We start from the raw sequence: 23646 nt of genomic DNA on the forward strand, positions 1-23646 counted from the left end.
CGTCCATTTTCCACTTCCCATATTGCCAATCTTCTAAAAAAAAGGGGGGGGGGGAACCCCAAACTCACTGCCATCAAGTCGTTTCTGACTCAAAGCGACCCCCATTGGGTTTCTAAGACTGTAAATCTTTACAGAAGTAGATCACCCAGTCTTCCTTCCGCAGAGCAGCTGGTGGGTTTGAATGGCTGACTTTCCAGTTAGCAGTCAAGTGCCTTATCCACTACATCACCAGAGCTCCTCATCAAGGAAATGGCTCATAAATAATCCATTCAAGAGATGAGAGCATCAGGTGACGTCACGTGCAGACCAGTTGGGTGCACTTCCAGCTTGGTGTACCGCAGTTGTGGCTCCAGTGCCTCTCAAACTGGTGATGAACAGTTACTTCCTCCCAGTCCTTCACAGAGCAAGACTTCTGTAAAGTACACTAGAAAAGAAGTCTTAGGAAAAGCAAACATTTTTTAAAATACATACAAAATATAAGCCCAATGAGCATGTGCTGGGATAGCATGGCAATGTCAACTCCCTTAAACATTTCAAAACACTTAGGTTCTGTTTTGTCACACGCCAGCAACACTATGGACAGCATCAGTCCACGACCACGCTTTTGAGTAGCACTGGTCTAGATGTTATTTTTTTGAGACCCCCATAGATCTTTTCAGAGAATGAAAAAGGCTTGAAATTTTAAAAATATAAGTTAAAGTTTAAAAACATAACAGCATTCTCAGTTAACTATTTGAAAAAGAGCACAATATTTGTTAAATTATTATAAAATCATTGTTTTATGTTTATACCTCTTGAGAGAAAAAGAAAAATTAAAATTATAGAACAAATGTCTTCTTATCTCTCCCTCTCTGCAGACATCACATATTATGGAACTGTCATTGTTACTTTTTATTCCTATTCTCTTCAGTGTATGTTTTGTTTAATTTTGTCTACAAACTCATACCTCTAACCACTTAAAGTTTAAAATGCATGTTAGAATTGAACATTTTTTTTTGTACAGCTTATGGGGTAGATATATTTAGCATGACATTGTAGTCTGGGGAAATGGAATAGGATTATAGATTTAAACACCACCAAAACACTAAAATCCAATGGCTAGGCCCTGGATGGGAAAATTAGATAGAACTCTTTTTGCCCTAGGCCATTTGCCACACAACGATGGGAATTTTTTTTTTTTTTAAATAATATACTACATATTAGGTATGTCACTTAAACATCACACAAACCTACCAGGTAGGTTCTGTAATCATCTCAGTTTCACAGAGGAGAGATCTGAGGCCCAGAGAGGCTTTTGTGTCAACTGTCAGAGCTAGGGGCTCTAATATAGACATGTCAACCCCAAAGCCTGCACGCCTAACCGCAGCTCTAGAAGGTCCTTTAGCTGCCACATAAAAGCTGGGACCTTCCTGATGCCGCCGTGGGACAGGTGGTCCCAGATTAGCTGCCCAAGGCAGATGGGAGATGAGTGAGATATATCTACCTGGACTAACTCACTTCCCCATTCTAGCCATCAGCAGCTTTCCAGTTACTCCTTTATCTCAAACCACAGTTTGTTCTAGCATAAGGTGAATTACTTTCTGACCTGAAAAAACACTTCCCCCTTCTTCCGCCGCTTTACTCTATCCCTTTCCAGGCACTCTCCCATCTGCTTGATGGTTTGGAATTCTTGAGCTGGGTATTCTTAGAGCTTTGCTCAAATGGTGTAGGAGAGGTTTAAGACTTCATAGCCTAAGCCTTGTCCTTACACAACAAAGGGCAGATGAACTTCTGAATGGAAACTCGTCTTCTTTCCCCACAGTCAGCTTGTCACAAGCACACCCTCATCTTCACAGAAAACTGAAAGTACAGCCTCTCTTGGAGATGAGGAAATGGAGATGCAGACATCTGCCAAAGGTGATCTCTTCCTGTGTATGCTGTCCAACACAGTAGCCACAAGCTACATGTGGCTGTTTAAATAAATAGAGAAATCTAATTTCTCAGACACACTAGCCACATTTCAAATGCTTACAGCTAATGGCTATTGCATTGGGCAAATCAGCTGTTTTAAAGTTTTAAAAAGCAAAGATACCACTTTTATGACTAAGGTGACCCCCAAGCCATGACATTTTCAGTTACCTCATATACGTGTGAAAACTGGATAATGAAAAGGAAGACAAAGAGTCAATACATTCAAACTGTAGTGCTGGCAAAGAATATTGAATATATTGTGGACTGCCAAGAGAAAAAACCAATCAGTCTTAACCATTTATGTGACCTGTGGGACATACAGTGCCCACCTACATTTTCTTCCGCTGGAGTTTAGTGAGAAGCTGCTATCCCACTGTTAGTGCATGCTGCCACCTGGTAGGGGCCTGTGTAATTGCATGAATCTGAAGAAATGGGCCTCCTCCTACCAACCCCAGCACCAGAAACCCCTTCAGGACATATGTGTCCCATTAACTGTATGAGAAAATCCATATTAACCTCAAAACATTTTTTTTTTTTTTCATTTCATTCAAAATACCTCACATTACTGAAAGCACATAGTTTCCACAAAGAATTCAAAGCAGAAAATAATTAAGTCTTGAAAAGGGTAAAAGAAATACAACCAGAACATTCCTTAGAAGTGAAGACGGCAAGACTTCAACTCACTTAGGACACATCATCGGGAAACAGCAGGAAAGAACACCATACTTGGTAAAGCAGAGGGCCAGTGAAAATGCGTGACACCCTCACAAGATGCACTGACTCAGTAGCCACAACAACAGGCTCATAACAACCACAAAGATGGTGCAGGACCCAGGGATGAGTCGGAGTCGACCGCAACTAGCAACAGCAATGGATGCCATCCTGGACAGCACATAGAATGTTTCCATCATCACAGTAAATTCCCTTAGGCAGTGCTGCTCCGTACAAAGCCATGGCCTTAGGATACCAAGCTATGGGAGTGTCTGCCTGCTCTTCCTGACCCCCTTGACACTGGTCTTCAGGGTTCCTCTGGGTTTTCTCTTTAGGAATGCTCAGCCAACCAACTTCACCTCCAGGGTGCAATCACTTTCACAATTAACAAAATTTCAGGAATTTCTTTCGAAGGTACTAGATTTCTAGGTACTTTGGAATATCTAGAAATCCTAAATGGAAATGCAACCACACACATGTGTATCAGTTTCAGGCCAGTTTCAGGCCAGAGCAGAAGCAAAGAATGGTCTCCTGCCTCCTGGCATGGATGAAGGTGTTGGACAGACCTGTACTTTGTCGTCAGGCAGATTTGAGTTAAAATCCTGGCTTTATGACCTTGGTCATGTAACATAAGCTCTGTTAGTTTTGTAATCTTCGTATTTAAAATGGAAATAGTGATAGATACAGACAAAATGATAATCTCATTGGCACATAACAAGTTCCCCTCCCATATCCCACATTCACTGCTTAACTCCAGACAGGCTGGGAGGAGAAGTGAAGCAGTAGCCCACCTACCCACCCCTAGCAGTACTAGAAGGCACTGCAAATCAGAGGGAAACTACCTGCCAGCCACCTGCTTCATGTGCACTATGGCAGGATTAATAAACTATCTTCTTTTTCTAAAAGCAGCGAGTTCTTCCTATGAATTCATAGTCTTTTCATGAAGTTTACGGGCTCGTGGACAATATATGTATTACAATCATCTCTTATTATACTTAAGGCTTTGAGGAATACTTTAGTAATTATCAACTAACCTCTTTGGGTCCACAAAAGTGCAGCACTCTGGGGTAATTTACTTTTCCCACAATCATAGGGGAAACAGTATGAAATAAGTCATTAAGGCAGTGATTACCAGCCTGGGCTTTGTGACACCCATGGGTATTTCCAGGGCTCTCAGAGGGGTTATAAAATCCTCAATCAAAATTTAATTTGAACTCATTTTATTGTTTTTTTTAAATGACACATGGCACTTTGAGGACAAGAAGAAAAAGTCACAAGTCCACAAACCCATGAGGATATCTGCTCTAAAAGGCTGGAAATTGCTGCATTATTGAATCAGCTCTCATAGTAAACGTTCCATTACAAAGGCCTGTTGAATTTGGCCTCATTCATTACGCAGTAAAGGACTTTTGTTTTTTCAAACACATCTTTATAATTTAAGAAACATTTAAAAATTGTATTTATTTTTATTTCAACATGTCAACTGTGCATTTCCAAAACAGCAGGCTTTTCAAAGAAATAAATCAGAACTGTAAACACAAGATACAGTGTAAGTTTTTGACTTTTGTCAGTTTCACAAATCCACAGACTGTACATTCATAGGTGGGGTTCAGCCTGTCACCCATTTATTTATTTCTATAATTACATAAGCATAATAAATACATCTGATTTTAAAGGTCACTTAAAATGAGTCATGATAATTTACAGTACAGTATGTTTCAGTTCAAGTGCAAAAATAACTATTTGCTAAATTCTATTTCTCTCCGTTATTTTAAGCTGTGTTTTGTGGCACAGCTAAACATCCATATATAGAGTTTCCTTCTCCAAGATCTAGTGTGGGGCAGCCCTATGTGTCATGGAGGTACCTTCCCTTGACAGTTGAGCCTGTCCAACCAGAGGGCAAGGCGAGTTGATCATTTTTAACGTGGTTCTTTTCTTTCCTTACACCTGTGCTGGTCCATACTATTATACAGACTAACTAACCTTCAGTGAAAGCAGTGTTCCCTTCTCCACAACCTTCCCCCACTGCTTCATACGAACCTCAGCTTCCATTGTTAGCAGCAAGCTGTCTGCATGATTCACCCAGGCACCGTTCTGACTGTGGCTGCAATATTTACAGTTGCATACTCATATCTGAACTCTCCAGTGTTCATTTTCCTATTCCTATTTCTCTCCATTTGCCTATTCTTCATGCGAAAGAATACACTGAGATTTGCCTCTTGAAGTCATTAAAATGTTCAGTTACTTCTTATTCCCTTCCTTCCCATTCCTGGTTTCCTATTCACTACCCTTTTCCCTCACCAAAAACAAAACAACAAAAACTGACCCATTATGTAATTTTCACAAATTGTATCTATCCCTCCCCCAGGCACTTAAATCTTATACTGCTATTTGTAAATAGCATTGCTTAACTGAAGAAAGCCTTAGGAATTCTGTGATTTTTGTTTTGTTTTATTCAACCAGCTAATTAGAGCCCAGCTCACTATAAAATGGTAAACAGTGATAAAGGCTATTTATAGTATCAATATTTTTAGTAACTCCTTGTCTAACAAGCCACAGGATACTGAGTTGGTTTATTTTAAATTTTCCCCCATTTCTGGTCTTCTGTAAAGTCCATTAAAAAAAAAAAAAAGGCATTTTAAAGCTCAACTGAGCCTGCAGTCATCAATTATAGCTTTTACTGTTCAAAGAACCAACTATTTTTATTACATCTCATAAACATATAAAAATATATCAGCTACAGATATGGAAAGATTCTGATGAAACTTTTTAAACGAAATCATATATTCTCCTAACTTTTATCTGGTTACTTTTTAAATATGTCTTATACTTTTTGAAATGATTCTCCTCAAGAAAAAAAAAAAACTATAGATGCATGCTGTTTCCTCCCAGTTTACCCCTAAAAACCAAATTAATAGAATAAATAATACAAAGAGAGAACTGTATCAGCATTCACCTTGAAACACCTTCCCTCCACTTACTCAGTGTAACTGCTGGTCTCAAGTTTTGCTCCACTGGCAGAGAAGTCCTATAGCACTTAACCTAACCACCAAAAAGAGCTGAGAGTCCTCCTCGAACTCCATCTCCTTTCTGTAATTGCAATGGAATTATGAAAGTTTACCTTTTCCTTTCAACAAGTACTGTAGCTCCTATGTGCATGTTTCCATGTTAATGAGTTTAGATATTTAGAAGCATATGTGGTGCTATGATCCTCAAGGGAAAGCATGTCCTGGGTTTGGGGTACCTCTCCCTGTGTGCTGGTGGAGGAACCCATTCCATGCAGATTATGAGATGAGAAGGGTCCCCTCAGTGTCCTTCGACAGCAGGCTGGGCCCGCGGCTCCTGACTTGCCTCCACGTGCTGGTCTACACTGCGAGGAGTGAGGCTGGGCTGGGTCTGAGATGCGGCTGCTTTAGGGGATGGCTGATTTCTGGATGGGTCAGCATGAGTCTCACATGGGACAGGCTGGGCTCCACCAGCTGAAGAATATTCTCGATTCTCACTGGTCCCCTGGGAAGGAAACAGAAGATGTCTCATGGTCAGTGACAGCAAATACATCCAACACTTTTCATATGTTCATATGTTTTCAAGTTAAGATATAGGGAACATGAGGGAACCACCCTGAAGTTTCCACTTCAGGAGGGAAAATACTAGAGGAATAAGGATAGAATGTCTTACCTTTCATCTCTTTTCCTATGTGCAACTGCCAAAGCCGCATGAAAAACACAAACACTATGAGTAGATGTCTCTTTTAGACATAGGAACATTACTACCAAGATGCCTGTTACTACTAGGCCAGCAATTTACATCACCAGGTATTTACTGAGCTCCCACCAGCCACTGTGGCAAGTCCCTGGGCATGCAGCACTGAATAACTAAAGCTTGGGCCATTTTCTAAAAACCAGCTCCCATCAAATCAATTCTAACTCATGGTGACCCCTGTGTGTCAGAGTAGAACTGTGCTCCACGGAGTTTTCAATAGCTAATTTCTCAGAAGTAGATTGCCAGGCCTTTCTTTCAAGACACCTCTGGATGGATGTGACCTCCAGCCTTTTGGTTAGCAGTCAGGTGCATTAACTGTTTGCACCACCCAGGGGCTCTGTGCTGCTTTCTAGGACCACAGAATTCAGAGGTGGAAAGATGCCTTTGTTGTTGGGCACCACTGAGTAAACTCCAATTCAGAGTGACCCCATGTGACAGAGGAGAACTGCTCTTTAGGGTTTTCTGTTTATAATCTTTATGGAAGCAGATTGCAAGGTCTTTTTTTCTGCACAGTGGCTGGATGGATTTGAACCCTCAATCTTTCGGTTAGCAGCTGAGCACTTAACCATTTGCACCACCAGAGCTCCCATACGCCTCATCTAACAGTAAGTAATAAAGCATTCTCAGCCTTGAATACAAAACCAGGAGAAGAATGCCCTGGAATTAAAAGTCCACGTGTATATTTGGGATGTCAAAGTATGCATTAAAAGTTAAATAAGATAATGTCCAGGTAAAAAAGGAAATGTAAACAGGCACTTACATAACAAACCGTAACTGTGAGCACACATTTGCTGTCATGTATCACCTGCAGAAATTTCTATAAAATGCCATGTTTGTTTTTTTAATAAGCCAGGAATCATGTTTTTAAAAAGAGGGACTTTTCCTATGAATTAGTACCCATTGCTTCAAATAGTTGAGAACAAAAAAAAAAAAAAAATTTCATTTGTGTGATTGAGTCTAAAATATATTTTAAAAAATCTTAGTGTAAGACTTCAGAAGAATAATTATGTCATAATATCTAACAGTTCTGATTAATCTTAACATATCAGGTACAAAAAAACATTTCTTAAAAAAAAATGCCATTAAGCCTAATAGGCTTTTATGAAAATGAGTATGAGTAATGAGTAATTTTACCCATAGTAATGAAAAGATTGCTTCAGACATCCAGTGTCATCCTTTGTCCTACTTCACCTCCCTGCTGTAAGATATTAGCATGTTTTATTTGCTCTGCCCACCCCGATAGGTCAGTTATTAACTGAGCAGGAGATATATGGGAATTTATTATCTTGATGGAAAAAATAAATAAGATCATGCATCATGGTTACCAATGAAGAATCAGATTTGGTTAAAATTATGCAAATATTATATGTTAGTTTACAATTCAAGATAAATTTAAGTAAGGGGCTTTAACAAATTTCCTACAAGGGAAATTACACAAACCACCCTTTATTTTCAAGTTTTTCCCCTTTATTTATTTCCTTATGTGTCCTCTGAAGTGACTCTAGATACAGAGGTTATATGAACTTACAATGATACAAATAAAAGGAAGTGATTAATATAAAAAGAGGGAAGTGGAACTCATTACTTTAGCCAAACTATTCATAGAAGTCACTTACTCATTTTTCACAATCAGGATGTAGTTTCAGTTACATAATTACCCATGCTGTTTTATCAACATGATTTGATTTTACTCAGGGGAGACTAGCAAAACCACACTTCCACTGAGTAAGCAGCTTGACCAGACCATACTGTGGTTCAGGTGACTGACTATTTAATTAATTCACAGGGATTTATGGAGGTCCTATTATAAATAATTCCCAGCACTAGAATTTGGCATTAGAGATTAATAAATATGGGTCCCCCAATTCAAATATCACATATTCTCATTACATCTGGTATTCACCAGTCTTGAAATTTTAAATAAATACAAAAAATCAGAGTGAATTAATTTATTTTATTTCTCTCAAGAAATACCACCTTCTCTGTGAAGTCTTCCTAAGTTCCATAATGCAGAATTTGCCCTCTCTGGGACCTTGTATACACCTCTGTAATATACTTATCACAGAGTACTGAAATTATTTATATGTCTATTTCCCTTAATGGACCTTCAAAATATCTTTCTGGTTGAATGGTGACATTACTAACAAGCAGAGAAATTTTACCTGTAAAGGCTGTATCTCTGAAGCACGACTGTCTCTTGTTAGTTGCATCATCTCTTTAATTTGATAGAGCACATAGATAAAGGTCACCCAGGGAGAAGAGCTGACTCCCCAGGCTGGTTTGTTCACATCTTCTTGTTCTTCCTGGTGCTTGGTTTTCTTGGGTGGAAGTCTGGGCTCAATGCGTGGCATGACATCTTCTGTCTGTTGCTGTACCAAGTCGATGGTTGCTATGGGAACAGGACTGGAGGGAACAGGAATCCTCTCTGCCAACATTGTCTTGTCTGGAGAGAAAATAATGTTTAAATCATGTTTCAGGATTTTCTTCATATTTAAACAAAGAAAAAATAAAAGCAACAATCCCATAATCCTATTTTAGTATGCTATGCAACATTAATAAATTGCTGTTTACCAGAGACTTCTTTACTTGGTGCAAATACCGAATAAATAAACATGATATCATTTTTCAGGGTTTTGAAACCTCTATCATCTATAGGGCTTAATGTACAGTAAATTGCTAGAAAAGAACATTATGGTTGGTAAACTGGAGGATCAGCAAAAATGAGAGAAATCCTCAGTGAGATGTGTTGACATAATAGCTGCAACAATGGACTCAAATATGCCAACAATCATGAAGATGGCACAGCACTGGGCAATGTTTCATTCTGTTATGCAGGCAGTCCCCAGGTTACAAATGAGATCTATTCCTAGGTGTTTTTAAGTTTAATATGGAGGTAAGTTGGAACAGATGCATACAGTGCTTATTTAGCCTTACTTTAGTGCAAGAAAAGGCTCAAGCCTCTTCAGTGATTTAAAAGCAGCATGTGGTATAGGGTTAGCAGGCAATGTTTCTACAGGAGTATTCTATGATCTGTAAGAATTCCCAGATGTATAGTAGAGCTGACAAGGGACAAGGTTATAATTACTTCTTGGGTACAGCCAGCTACCCAGAGGGAGCGAGTAGTTGAACCTGTGGGCTTGGGACTACAGTCGTAGGGGACATCAAGCTCAATTGGCATAACACACTACACAAAACATTGTTCCACCTCCTACTTTGGTGAGTAGTAACTGGGAGCTTAAAAGCTTACAAACAGCCATCTAGATGCAACGATGGATCGCTCCTCATCCAGAGCAAAGAAGAATGAAGAAAACCAAACATTCATGGAAACAATTAGTCCAAGCAACTGGTACACCATGTGATCCTCATCCTATATGACTATGAGACCAGAAGAACTAGATGGTGTCAGACTACCACTGTCAACCACTCAGAGAGTAATCTACGTAGGAGATCCTGGGTAGAGTGGGAGAACAATGTAGAACAAAACTCAAAATCATTTGGAAAAGAAAAAAAGGGGGGGGCCAGGTTTGCTGGTCTGATAGAGCCTGATGGAACCACTAAGACTATGGCCCCTAGCTGCCCTTCAGGTCTGGAATTGAACCCACACCTGTGGCTTTCAGCCAAACAAAAGACAGGCATATGAGGTGAACATTTATACTAGGCAGATACACTCCATGGAGAGAACAACCATGGGAGAATAGAAGGGCTGCTTATACACAGGGACACAGCTCAGGGGGCAGGAGTGCATGGAGGGAACGACACAGGGAAGAGGTAACTATGGGGAGGAAGTGGAAGGGGAGCTGTTGCACTGTGGTAAATTGTAGTCAATGTCATAAGACAAAGTGTATGTGAGCTGCTGTATGGAAAGTGAATTTGCTCTGTAAACTTTCACCCTAATCACAATAAAATAAAAGCTTCATGTGCAACAAGGAAAGGTGATTATGATAAAGAATTTGTTGCAAGTAGGGGTTGGTTCAATCGTTTCAAAGTGAGGGCAAATTTACATAAAATTAAAGGCAAGTATGAGTTGTCTGTAAGTCAAATGTCCATGATCTGGGGACTTACTGTATACATCAGATATACAAGAAAAGGCATGTGACAGTGATTTCTACTGGCCTTTTACCAAAGGGATGGACCAAGGCTGTGTAAAATATGTGGCCCAGTTAGGATTACAGATGAACGTAAATGAGAAAAATCAGTTTGATCTTACTTTCTGTGTTACCTATTGCAATTAAATCTGTCTGTGGAGTTTCTGGTACAAGCCAGTTTTTCTCTTCAGGTAGAAGCAAAGGGCTCTCAAAAGGTGGGTACTCAAAGAAGATGAGGCCACTTCTGGGACCAAGAACTGAGCAACATTATTACCATTCTACTGACTGGCCTTTTCTATAAAAAAGATTCAACTTACTCTCAGCCACACAAAGTGTTTTACATAATCTCCTTTTTGTATAACCATTTTAATAAAGGCCATGGCTGGTTCAAAGAAGATTTCAAATTTAAAGTTTAGATGTTGTAGAGTGTTTGTTTTTTTTCAAATGAGGATAAAGGCATAAAGACTAAGATTTCATTTAAATTTGAAATCCCTTTAGAATATCAGAGAAATTTAAAACTAATTCTTCCCTAGTACCTCATACCATAAAACAAAACCAAGAAAACCTCAGTCTACTTAAAATTACCATACTCTTTTCAACACAGGAGGTGGCTTCTCTCCAGCAATGGTACACATGAGTGCATTTACACACCACTAAGAAAAAATGTTGGGCATTCCTACTTCCGTAGTGATACTGCCTCGGAAACCCAAGGAGGGGTCGCTATGAGTCGGGGCCGACTCAATGGCAAACAACAACAAACAACAAGAAAATCTAACTAAATACATCTGTTGTACACTCTGTTACTACTAATGGGATTATGTGGTGTAGAATTCCCCTGGTTTGACACTTAGACCCATCAAGAATGGGGATGTTTACCTTCTTCCTCATCTGGCACTGCCAGCCACTGGATCAGGGCAAAGAGCAGGAGGATTACCAGGCAGGCCATGCCAATCCCTCGGAAGGTTGCAGCAGCGCCTGTGTAAACAAACAGAGCATTCTATAAAGTAAATTCAGAAAATGCAGAGAGCCCTCATCCAAAAACTTCAATGCTCTGAAGTGCATGGCAAATGTGGCCGAACTTGGGACCAACCAAACAAAAGCACTTGGCCGTTAGCCCTGTCACACAGGGCTGGGTAAGTGTCCAGGAGCTCTGGTAGTGCAGTGGTTAAGGCATTTGGCTGCTAACCAGAAGGTGGTGGTTTGAACCCACCAGCAGGTCTGCAGAAGAAAGATAGGACATTCTGCTTCCAAAAGATTTACAGCCTTGGAAATCCAATAGGAGTTGCTATGAGTCAGAATAGACTCAATGGCAGTCAGTTTAGAGTTTTTTTGGTTGGTAGGTGTCAGGAGACCCAGGTGCTGGTACTAGATCTATCATAGGTCAATTAATGTAACTTTACTTATAAATGGATTGTACGAGTGTCTTTTTGCCATAAAATTCAATGGTGATCTCCTCTTCATAAAGACAATTTACCCAACTACTATCAAACAGCTCTGTTAATCTGTAGTTGGAACAGCTGGGTACAACTTGTGCTATAAATTCAGACATCCCTGGGCCCACTTTAGATAGATGACTGATCATTCAAGATCCTTGAAAGAGAATAACCAGCATTTCCACCCCAGCCCCTGATATTTCTAACAAGGGAAATCTGACAAGGCAGACAGATTGTGTTCTCATAGGTGTAGTGACATAGAAAGCCAGCATATAGTTAAGTTTTTCTAGTTCATAATACCCTGATGGAATGACAATAATGGATTTTCTTTCCCTAGCATTACTATCAGCAAGTTTTGCCTACCTTACTTCAAACCACAGGCACACATGCTCTTTCAGGCTCTTGTGAGGTATCAGCAGCACTTCATTGAGCAGCTTACCAGAAGAGCATGCACGGTAACAGGCTGGCCCTGTTACCTAACATTCTAAGCACCTAATAAGCTTCACCACCACCCATCCACTGCCATCAAGTTGATTCCGACTCTTAGCAACCCTTTAGGACTGAGTAAAAATGCCCATAGGATTTCCAAGGCTGTAAATCTTTAAGGATGCAGACAGCCTCATATTTCTCCCACAAAGCAGTGGGTGGGTTTGAACCACTGATCTTTGGGTTAGCAGCCAAATACTTTTAACCACTGCTCCACCAGAGCTCCTTCCAATAGCATACTCCTTTACAATTATGAATACCATGAAATCTAGGAAAAGAATATGAATACTGGAGTTCGATTTCTAGCAATCTTCAGTAATAATGTGTTTATTGAAATGTTGCTAAATAATAAATTTTTATCACATAAGAAAGGAAAAAAGAGAAAGCCATGCTTACCAAAATAATTGACTAACACGCCTCCAATCATGGCACCACAGCCTCGCCCCAAACCCAGGTGGAGGCCTTGCAGGATGCCCTGGGCAGAAGTCCTCAGCTCAGGGGGAACCGCCGCACTGAGGTAAGAAATGCAAGCCGCCCAGATGGCTGCATGGGTCACTCCTGGAGAGAGAGAAGAGCAGGAAAGGTAGTCTGGTCAGCACTCCTCACTTACTCTTTCTTGAAATGTGAATTATTTACTAAACTCCTATTACTACTGCCCACTACTCATTGCCATCAATTTGATTCTGATGCATAGCGACCCAAGAGTAGAGAGAACTGCCTCGTAGCGTTTCCAAGGCTATAATCTTTATAGAAGTAGACTGCCGCATCTTTCTCCTGCTGACCTTCCTTTTTTTTAAAAAAATTACATTTTATTGCAATATCATTTATGTACAGTGAAATACACAAAACTAAAGTGACGTTTTCTGTATTTCACTGTACATAAATGATATTTCAATAAAATGTACTTTAAAAAAAAGGAAGGTCAGGAGGAGAAAGACGTGGCAGTCGATGGCACATAACAACAACAACAAAGTGACATGGGTCAATGCAATTTTTTTTTTTTTGCACTGTTTCCTCCCCTCTCCTCCCACCCCTGGCAACCAACAAAGAAAGTTTCCCTCCATATAAAAACCTTTCCTTGACCTTCCACAACAACGAACTAATACTATATTTGTCCTTCTGTGATTGACTTATTTCACTCAGCATAATGTCCTCCAAGTTCACCATGTTATGCAGTGTTTTGCAGATTCTACATTATTTTTTAGTGTTGCTTAGTAGTCATTGTGTGTATGTACCACAGTTTGGTTATCCATTCTTCTGTTGAGGCACACCCAGGTTGTTTCCATCTTTGGCTATTGTAAATAGTGCTGCGATGAACATGGGTGTGCATATATCTGTTTTTGTCCTGGCTCTCACTTCTTTAGGATATATACCTAGTAATGGGATTGCTGGGTCAAATGTTATTTCTAATTCCAGCTTTTTAAGGACTTGCCATACTGTTGTCCACAGTGGTTGTATCATTTTACAGTCGCACTAGCACTGTATGAGATTCCCAATCTTTCCACATCCTTGCCAGCATGTTATTTTCTGTCTTGTTGAACTTTGCCATTAGTGCTGGGGTGAGATAGTATCTCATTGTTGTTTTGATTTGCATCTCTCTAATGGCTAATGATCGTGAGCATTTCTTCATGCATTTGCTGGCTGCCTGAATATCCTCTTTGATGAAGTGTCTATTTATGTCTTCTGCCCATTGTTTAATTGGATTGTTAATCTTTTTGTTGTTGAGTTGCTGGAGTTTTCTATAAATTTTAGAGATAAGTCCCTTGTCAGATATGTCAGTGCCGAATATTTTCTCTCAATCTTTAGGTTCTCTTTTTACTCTTTTGGTAGTATAATTATCAACAAGTATGAATTCATTGCTGTCATTTTGTTATGTGCTTTTTTGCAGTGTTGCTGATTTCTTAGGTCCATATAATTTTCTGTGCTGAGCTTGTTTTGTTTATGAATCATATCATCACTCCCTTCATTTGCTATTGTTTTAGTATTTGCTAAACCCAAGGAGGGGTCACTATGAGTTGGTCTGACTCCACGGCACACAACAACAACAACAAATATTTGTGCTGGTCCTCTTTTTTATTTTGATGTGAAGGCTTATCATTTTTCTTTGAGGTTATCCTGTGATTTATAATTTTCTTCCAAGTTTAGAACAGTCCATTCTAACTTGCAGTTGTCTTGACTTCCCTACCATTTAGAAGTTCTGTAACTACACAATTTTTTCCCTCTTTTTGGTTTGTAGTTGTCCTCATTTGTCAGTTGATATCTCTGTTTACAATCTTATAGGCTTATTTACTTTAGATACTTCCATAACTGGATTGGTTTCTGGGTTATGTCATCCTGTGTCAGTTGGTTGTTAATGGTCAGTTGTTACTGCTGTTGTTGGTTCTCTATCAAAAGTACTCCCTTTAGTATCTTTTGTAAGGTTGGTCTGGTTTTAAAAAATTCCCTTAATTTCTGCTTATCTGGAAATGTCTTAATTTCACTATCACACCATCATTTTTGAGGGACAATTTTTCTGGGTATATAGTTCTTGGATGGAATTTTTTTTTCTTTCAGGGTTTTATATATACCATCCCACTGCCTTCTCACCTGCATGGTTTCTGCTGAGAAATCAGAGCTTAGTCTTATCAGTTACCCTCTGTAGGTAACTTCTCATTTTTCCCATATTGCTTTCAGGATTCTTTCTTTGTCTTTGGTTTTGGTGAGTTTGATGATGATATGTCTTGGTGATGTTCTTTTGGGGTCTATCCTGTTTGGGGTTTGTTGGACTTCCTGAATGGATATATTCTCAACTTTCATTATACCAGGGAACTTCTCTTCCAAAAATCTTGGACAGTTTTCTCTGTGGTTTTATTCGTCTCTTCCTGTTCTGGAATTCCTATTACATGTAGGTTATTCCTTTTGATGGTATCCCACATGAACCTTAGGCTTTCTTAATTTTGTTTTGATCTTTTTTCTGATTGATTCCTTTCCAAAGAAGTATCGAGGTATTCATCTTCAATTTCACTAATTCTGTCTTCCATTGATTCAATTATACTCCTTTGCCCATTCAATGTGTTATCTATTTCTGAAAACTTAGTATGAATCTTCTGGATTTCTATCTGTAGATTTAGAATCATTTCTAATTTTTCATTTATTTTGTAATTTTGTTCTTGTATTTTCTTCCAAAATCGTTCTAGGGTTTTCTCTTTGTCTTCCTCAATTTTGTCAGTATTTTCCTTGATCTGTCTCTTAATCTGTTGAAGGTACCTAAATATAATTCTTTTTGAATTCCTTATCAGGGAGTTCCAATGCTGCTTATTCCTCAGGGATGTGTTCTGGGTCTGTTTCCTGGTCCTTTGTTTCTCTTCCTTTATCTTGCTTCTTTGTGTGGACTGTGATTCTCTGTTGGCTCTGAGATATTGTGACTTTTTGTGTTTATATTTAATTGGTGATTGTATGTTTGAGTGACTTGCCCACAATTTTTGTTTTCTTTGGATGTTATCTATGCAAGCAGGGTGCTGTGCTCCTCTATTCACTAGTTGGCAGCACTTACATACTCACCACCTGTCTCCTTTCCTGTTGTCACCTTCTTATATGTCCCTGCCATCCTTAGCAAGCGAAGCCTATTCTTAGGTCCCTGGAATCCGAATGAGAATGCTGTCACTTTAAATATCCAAAATGGCCACCACTTGTAAACATTCAAAATGGTTATGCCCTTGGACACTTTAAATATCCAAAATGACCACCATTTGTAAATAATCAAAATGGCTACCCCACACACACACCTGAGACAGTTGAAAGTCCACAGCTCAGGTTGTCTCCCTCCTTGCTGTTTCCCTTCCTAGTAATTAGCCACCAGCACAGTCCCTGGAGCCCTTGGCAACCAGGGCTGATCTTTAGGTTAATTCTCAGATCCCAACACCACTTGGAAATATTCAGGCTGTTGATACTGTCAGTAGAGTAGCTGACAGTCTGCAGCTCTGTCTTTCTCCATACTCACTGTTTTCATTCAGGTTTTCCACTAGTTGGTGCCTAATCCACTTCTGTATCCTTCATTTCAAAGCTCAGGGCTCTAGGATTATCTTCTGTACCTCTGTCAATTGATTTCTCTTTTCTTTGTTGAAGAATATGTAGCTTGTTTGCCTATTCCACCATCTTACCAGAAGTCCCCTCCTTCTGACCTTTCTATTAGCAGCTAAGCACTTAACCACTATGCCATCAGAGTTCCTTCTTTATTTAACTAGGTACCCACTTTTTAACATTAAGATTATTTCTATTTTTATTTTTCCATTAGCACCATGATTAACATTTTTTGGAGACAGAGTTTGTTTACATAACTTAGATTATTTCAGGGCCACTCCTTGGAAGGAAGGTTGGGCAATCTACTTCTGTAGTGATACTGCCTTGGAAACTAAAGGAGGGGTCGCTACAGCACATCACAACACAACAACCACCACCTCATGTATATTGAATTAGAATCTAGATTTTCACAAGGCCCCCAGGTGATTCTTACATATACATAAGAATCTTGTTAGGATGTCGATTCTGATTCATTATATGGAAAGGGGCTAGAAATGTATATTCTTTGAGTTCAAGTTAAAAATAATTTGGGTCCTTATTTTAATATACAACAACTATCAACTGTCTGAATTAAAATTTTTATTAAGGTATTTGTCATGGTTCGAATTGTGTCCTCCAAAAATATGTGTCAACTTGGCTGAACCATGATTCTCACTGGTTTGGCAGATAGTAATGATGTAATTTTTTCAATATCTTGCTCATAGAGTCCTTCAACATTACAAGTCAAGGCTTGATTTTTTCTTCAGTTCTTTCAGCTTAATAAATGCAGAGCATGTTCTGCCTTTTTCATTTTCTGACTTCAGGTCTCTGAACATTTAATTATAATACTTTGTCTTCTCATGCTGCCCTTTGGAATCTTCCATTTTGCTCTTTTATCTTGTCTTTTCTTCCATTTGCTTTAGGTACCCTCCATTCAAGAGCAAATTTCAGAGTCTCTTCTGACATCCATGTTGGTCTTTTCTTCCTGTTATTGTTAGGTGCCATGGAGTCAGCTTCGACTCATAGTGACTCTATGTATAATAGAATGAAACACTGCCCGGTCATGCTCCATCCTCACAATCCTTGCTATACTTGGTATTATCATTGCAGCCACTGTGTCAATCCATCTTATTGAGGCCCTTCCCCTTTTTCACTGATCCTCCACTTCACCAAGCATGATACCCTCTCCAGGGAATGGTCTCTTCTGACAGCATGACCAAAGTAGATGAGATGAAGTCTGGCCATTCCTGCTTTCAAGGAGCATTCTGGCTGCACTTCTTCCAAGGCAGATTTGTTAGTTCTTCTGGCAGTGCATGGTATTTTCAATATTCTTCACCAACATCATAATTCAAAGGCATTAACTCTTCTTTGGTCTTTCTTGTTCATTGTCCAGCTTTCACATGCATATGAGGTGACTGAAAATACCATGACTTGGGTTAGGCACACCTTAGTTTTCAAAATGACACCTTTGCTCTTCAGTACTTTAAAGGGGTCTCTTACAATAGATTTGCCCAGTACAATACGATGTCTGATTTCTTGATTGCTGCTTCCATGGGTGGTGATTGTGGATCCAAGTAAAATACATCTTTGACAACCTCAATCTTTTCTCTATTTATCGCAATGTTGCTTATTGGTCCATTTGCAAGGATTTTCATTTTCTTTATGTTGAAGCGTAACCCATACTGAAGACTATTGTCTTTAATCTTCATCAGTAAGTGCTTCAAGTCATCTTAACTTTCAGCAAGCAAGGTTGTGTCATCTGCATATTGCAGGTTGTTAATGAGTTGACCTCTGATCCTCATCCCATGTTCTTTGTCACATAGTCCAGGTTCTTAATCATACAGATTGAATAAGTATGGTGAAAAGATACAACCCTGAAGCACACTCTTCCTGATTTTAAACCATGTAGTATCTCCTTGTTCTGTTAGAATACAGCCTCTTTGTCTGTGTACAGTTTCCTCATGGGGACAATTAAATGTCTGGAATTGCCATTGAAGGATATCATGCTTGGTAAAGTAGAGGGTCAGTGAAAAAGGGGAGGACCTTCAACAAGATGAATTGACATAGTGGCTGCAATGTATAGCAAGGATTGTAAGGATTGTGAGGATGGCACATGACCTGGCAGTGTTTCATTTGATTGTATACAGGGTCACTATGAGTCAACTCAATGGCATCTAACAACAATAATGATGTAATTTGGCAGTTATGTAATGATGTGATCATCACCATGATGTGATCTGCCAATCAGTTGTAGGGGGATCAGGGTGACAAGCAACAAATACCCCTAATCAGCTCACAGCCTGATCCAATCAATATAAGGGGATTTTCTCTGGGGTGTAGCCTGCATCACCTTTTATAAGAGATAAAAGTGGAGAGAAGCTAGCAGAGAGAGAGGGACCTCCTAACACCAAGAAAGGAGAGCTGAGAGTGGAATGTGTTCTCTGGACCTGGAGTCCCTGTGCTGAGGAACTCCTAGACCCAGGGGAAGACTGGTGATGAAGACCTTCCCTCACAGCCGGTAGTGAGAGAAAACCTTCCCCCGGAGCTAGTGCCACCATGAAGTAGGACTTCTAGCCTCCTAAAATGTGAAAGAATAAATTTCTCCTTGTTAAACCCATTCCACTTATGGTATTTCTATTACAGCAGCACTAGATACCTAAAATACTACTACTTTAAATATAATAAAAAGCTATTGTTGCAATAGCTTTTATAGTTAGATGAGATTAAGAAATCAAGTTCTGCTCAGATTAAGTCCTGGGCTTATCCCTAAAATTATTCTCATTTAGAAGCAATATCACCAGAAACTCAATCTATGCCCTGGAAAATTAAATTAAAAGGCCAATATCCATTTAACCTTTGATATGGCAGTAGTCTGCTTCTGACCCAAATATAATAATAGGGACTGGACTTACCCTCCTTCCTAAAATAACTAAAAACCAGACAAAATATATGAAACAACAGCTTTCTAGATGCTGGACGTCAGGTAACAAAGACAGTAATCTCTGAGACTGGAAACAAATGGGGTGCCCCAGCTTACTGCCTAGTGAGAGTTTCCAGGCATGGGACAGCAAGGGTCTACAACTGAGTTGAGAAGATGGAGTCTGGGGAGGTCAAGGAGGCTGGAGTTTGCAGAGCAGTGTACCAGAGAGGAGAAAGTTTCACAGAGAAGTGACCCCAGAAAGCTGCTGAGGGTTGGGTCACATACTCTGCAGGGTACTGATCAGCCTGTGCCTGTGAGCAAACTACCAGAGGCCAGGGAAAGAACTGTTGGAAAGAATTAAAGGGAGCATCTCCAAAGTTCACCCAAAGATGTTGCACAGGCTGGAAAGAAAGAAATGCCCTCATTTTCTTCCTTTTTCCTCCTGCTAATCTTTCACCTGTGCCTCTCATTAGTTCAGTAGTAATCAACTTTGGCTGCACATGGATCAACTGGGGAGCTTTATAAAGTATGAATGCCTGGGGGCACCCTTAAAGTCTGGTGTAACTGTTCTGAGGTGCAGCACTGGGAATTTTAACAGCTCTTCTGGTGAATCTAATGGTTGAGAACCACTTCATTTGCTAAGCCCAGGCAGAAGCTAGGGGACAGATCCTGGGAAACACAGCCTGCAGAAAATCAGTGCCCTACCATACAGAGCAAGGAGAGGATCTGAGAGCCAGTGGGTCCAGGATGAGCAAAGGTGGCACGATGGGATGAGTATAAATAATGGAGAATGTTGAAAAACAAAAAATCGTAGGCAAGACTCTCTCTAAATCCTTCAGTGGCCAGAAAATTCAGCTTCCCCTACAAAGCTTTTCTTAATGACCCCAACTGCAAAGATTCCTTCTCGTGCATGTAAAGAACTCCCCCAAACCAGGGGAAGAACCACTCAAAATACTTACAAGGGTCAGTACTCTGGACGAACACAGGGCTGGGCAGAGATTGTCCAGACTGGAAAAACTTACGATTCATACATGGGGCCTCACATGACCTCCTCATGTGTCTTGGGCTTCCTCACAGTACGGCAGCTTCAAGGCCATCAGACTTAAAACGATCTTACGTCAATGGTGTGAAATCATCACCGCTAGACTATACACTGCTCTGGTTCCACCTAAGTAATCTTAAGTTCCACCTAAGTAATCTTAAAAGCAAGACCCAAAAGTAACTTAATTATGTCCCAGAACAAAGGTCAAGAATAGTTACAGGAATACAAAAATATCTGGCACCCAACAAGGTAAAGTTCACAATGTCTGGCATCCAATCAAAATCACCAGGTAAGATCTTTCTTAAGTAGATCCATAAGGAAATAAATACTATTTTTACTGGGTACATTAGATTATTATATGCCTCATAGGTAACTGAGAAATATAAAAATAATTTCTTTTAAAACTTTATATGTTTTAGTCATTTATTTCAACTAGGTTATTTCTTAACTAGAAAGATGGGCTAGATGATAAGAAATTGTATGCACACATAATTAATTTCCATATGAAGTCATATAAAGTATTTGCTTTATTATCTGAATAAACAATTCCAATACCTAGATAATGTTAGCTTTTTCAGAATTGAATAATGCCCAGGTGGAATCTTAATTATGAATTCTGACACAGTAATACATAATGGAAATATTTTAAAATATTTTATTTGTATTATTAAAGATGCTTATTCCATTTCTTTCTAGTTGTACATACTTTTTTCCATTAACAATACTAAGAAGAAACTCAGAAATATTCTGAGAAATAAAGTGAATTTATTAAAATTAATTAGCTTCAATAGTAAAATCCAGCTTAGGTTTTAGGAATCATTTTAAAGATGAATTACCTAAGCCCTGAAACCACCATCAAATGATTTTAGGTTCACTTTAATGGTGACTCCAAATATATTGTTTTGTCTAAGTCTGAGCAATCCACTGCAGGACTTACAAGTAGGCAGAAAAGGAACCTATGTATTTATAGGACCAAAACATTAAAATATGTATTGTTACTATAACTCTAGATCAAATATAATTTTAGCAGTTATTCTCTTAAATGTGAAGGCCTGGGCATACACAAAATCTCCCAATAAGATTTCTCCTTCTCACCACTGTCCACTCTCCCAATTCTAAGCATTTAATAAAATTTTGAGTCTGTTAAGATAATGAAAACATTTTTCAGCAGGATGACTTAAGTCAGAATGCTTTTAAACTACCCTTAGAATTTGGGGGCTGGTATTAAATGGTAGTTGATTCTCTACAGGTAGATTGCTGTAGTTTCCTTACTGATTTTGGGGACTGATTAGAAAACTGCATTCTTTAAAACAACTCGGGGAAAAAACTGAAGGGAAAAAAATTGTAACGCATGTAGTAAAAAAAAAAAAAATTGTCTGCTACTAAAAGCAGAAGAATGAAAGTCATTCTGCCTGTATGCCTCAACATTTTCTAAGGCAGATGTAGGATTTAAATTGATCTCTCTAAAACAACATTCTAAAATATTGTGTAAATGGAAGGATTAATAAACCCCACTCCTAGAAAAGCAGCTAGCAACACCAAACAACTCGTAAGAAGGAATTGGGTTGATGTGGTGTAGTAAATTACATAGTGTGGATTTTCTAGCCATAGTCTTTGTAAACTCCATGGTGGAATTTGCTATGAGCAACCAAGTAGCTCCTGCTTGTTAAAGCTATCCACCTGGGGTATTTCTGTTGAGAGTTGCAGGAAGCAATCTTCTGGGAAGTTCTCTCTCTCTCTCAGGTATATAGCATTCTGATGTTGGGATTGGTTAGTTGGGTCACTCTGTCAGGCTCAAAAAAAAGTCCTCCTGGAGGCAGATGGAGTCTCTCATTGCTGGCTAAGAGATGCAAGAGACACACATTACTGAGAGAGAGAGATGTGAGAGACACATCCTCTGAGAGAGAGACGCAAGGGACATGCACTGCTGAGAGAGAGAGAGATATTGAGAAACACATCCTGCTGAGATGTGAGAGACATGCATTGCTGAGAGAGATGCAGAAGACACCCACTACTGAGAGAGATGCAAGAGACATACACTGTTGAGAGAGAGAGACACCGAGAAACACATACTGCTGTGAGAGACTGAGAGAGACTGTCGGCTGAGAGACAGCGGGCTGAGAGAGACTGAGCATTGTTCCTGAACTTGAATTTAGCCTGTTGCTTCCCTAATAAATCCCAAAGTCTGTGAGTTCTGTGTGGCCACTGCAGCAAATTATCGAACCCAGAAGAGAGGTGGTGCGTGCTGCGGGAGGAACAGTTGGTGTCAGGGTTGATGAAAGGACTGGAGGGAGGCAGCATGTCTAGCCTCGCAGGAATAGGCCTTGGGCTACTGATGGTGATTCTATCTTCCTCTTGTGGGATTGTTGTTGTTGTTGTTATGTGCCATCAAGTCAGACCAGACTCATAGCGACCCCTCCTTGGGTTTCCGAGGCAGTATCACTACGGAAGCAGATTGCCCCATCTTCCTTCCAAGGACTGGCTGGTGGGTTTGCCACCAGCCTTCTGGTTAGCAGTCAAGTGCCTTAGGCACTATGCTACCAGAGCTCCCCTTGTGGGATTGTTGTTGTTCCCCTTGTGGGATTAGAGGCGGTCAAAAGATGGGGCCTCCTTGCCCCTTTGGAAGTTGGTGTCAGAAGTGGTGGGATTTGCTGCAGTGGTTCCAGACTCATAGAAGCATGGGACTTTGTCAAAGAAAGAAGGAAGGGGCCTAGGAAGTGAAACTTTGGATTCTTAGGTGGTTAATTTGGTTGGTGTTACTATGAAAGAAAATAACTGATCCAGAGGCTAGAACTTTTGGTTACAGTCAGAGTAAACCCAGTTCAGAATCCTTCCAGAGTCTGCTCTTTGGTCACTGCTATGCCTTAAATTCTGTACTACCTGGAGTTAAAACAACTCATTTGAAAAAAACAAAACAAAAAACAGACTATAGCCTAGAAACCTTATGGAGTAGTTCTACTCTGTCCTATAGAGTCACTATGAGTCAGATCAACTTGAAAGCACACAACAACAATATGAGAGAATTAAGTTGGTGGATCAGACAGTAAGACTAAAAAGAAGTGTGACTCTCTTTGCAATATTTGTTAACCCTTCTCTGGCTACTTGTCACAAAACTACTGATAAACCTTGAGTGGAAATTCAACACCCACTCATATAATACCAAAAAACCTACTTCTATTGAGTCCCATAGAGTTTCCAAGGCTGTAAATCCTTACAGAA

At 39.6% G+C, this 23646-nt stretch overlaps 1 protein-coding gene across 1 annotated transcript in view; it reads right to left on the minus strand.

Moving 5' to 3' along the window:
- Positions 1-5967: 5967 nt before the first annotated feature.
- MFSD6 (major facilitator superfamily domain containing 6) overlaps positions 5968-23646 on the minus strand; it is a 74505-nt gene continuing 56826 nt past the window's right edge. Inside the window, exons 3-6 of the mRNA XM_007949903.1 lie at positions 12824-12985; positions 11385-11483; positions 8586-8866; positions 5968-6171 (exon numbers count right to left, since the gene is read on the minus strand). Coding sequence (XP_007948094.1) covers positions 5968-6171; positions 8586-8866; positions 11385-11483; positions 12824-12985 — 746 coding nt within the window. The remainder of the gene's footprint in view (positions 6172-8585; positions 8867-11384; positions 11484-12823; positions 12986-23646) is intronic.

The sequence above is a fragment of the Orycteropus afer genome, unplaced genomic scaffold, assembly GCF_000298275.1.
Source record: "Orycteropus afer afer isolate SDZICR_OR568_19922 unplaced genomic scaffold, OryAfe1.0 scaffold00001, whole genome shotgun sequence".
Taxonomy (NCBI): Eukaryota; Metazoa; Chordata; class Mammalia; order Tubulidentata; family Orycteropodidae; genus Orycteropus; species Orycteropus afer.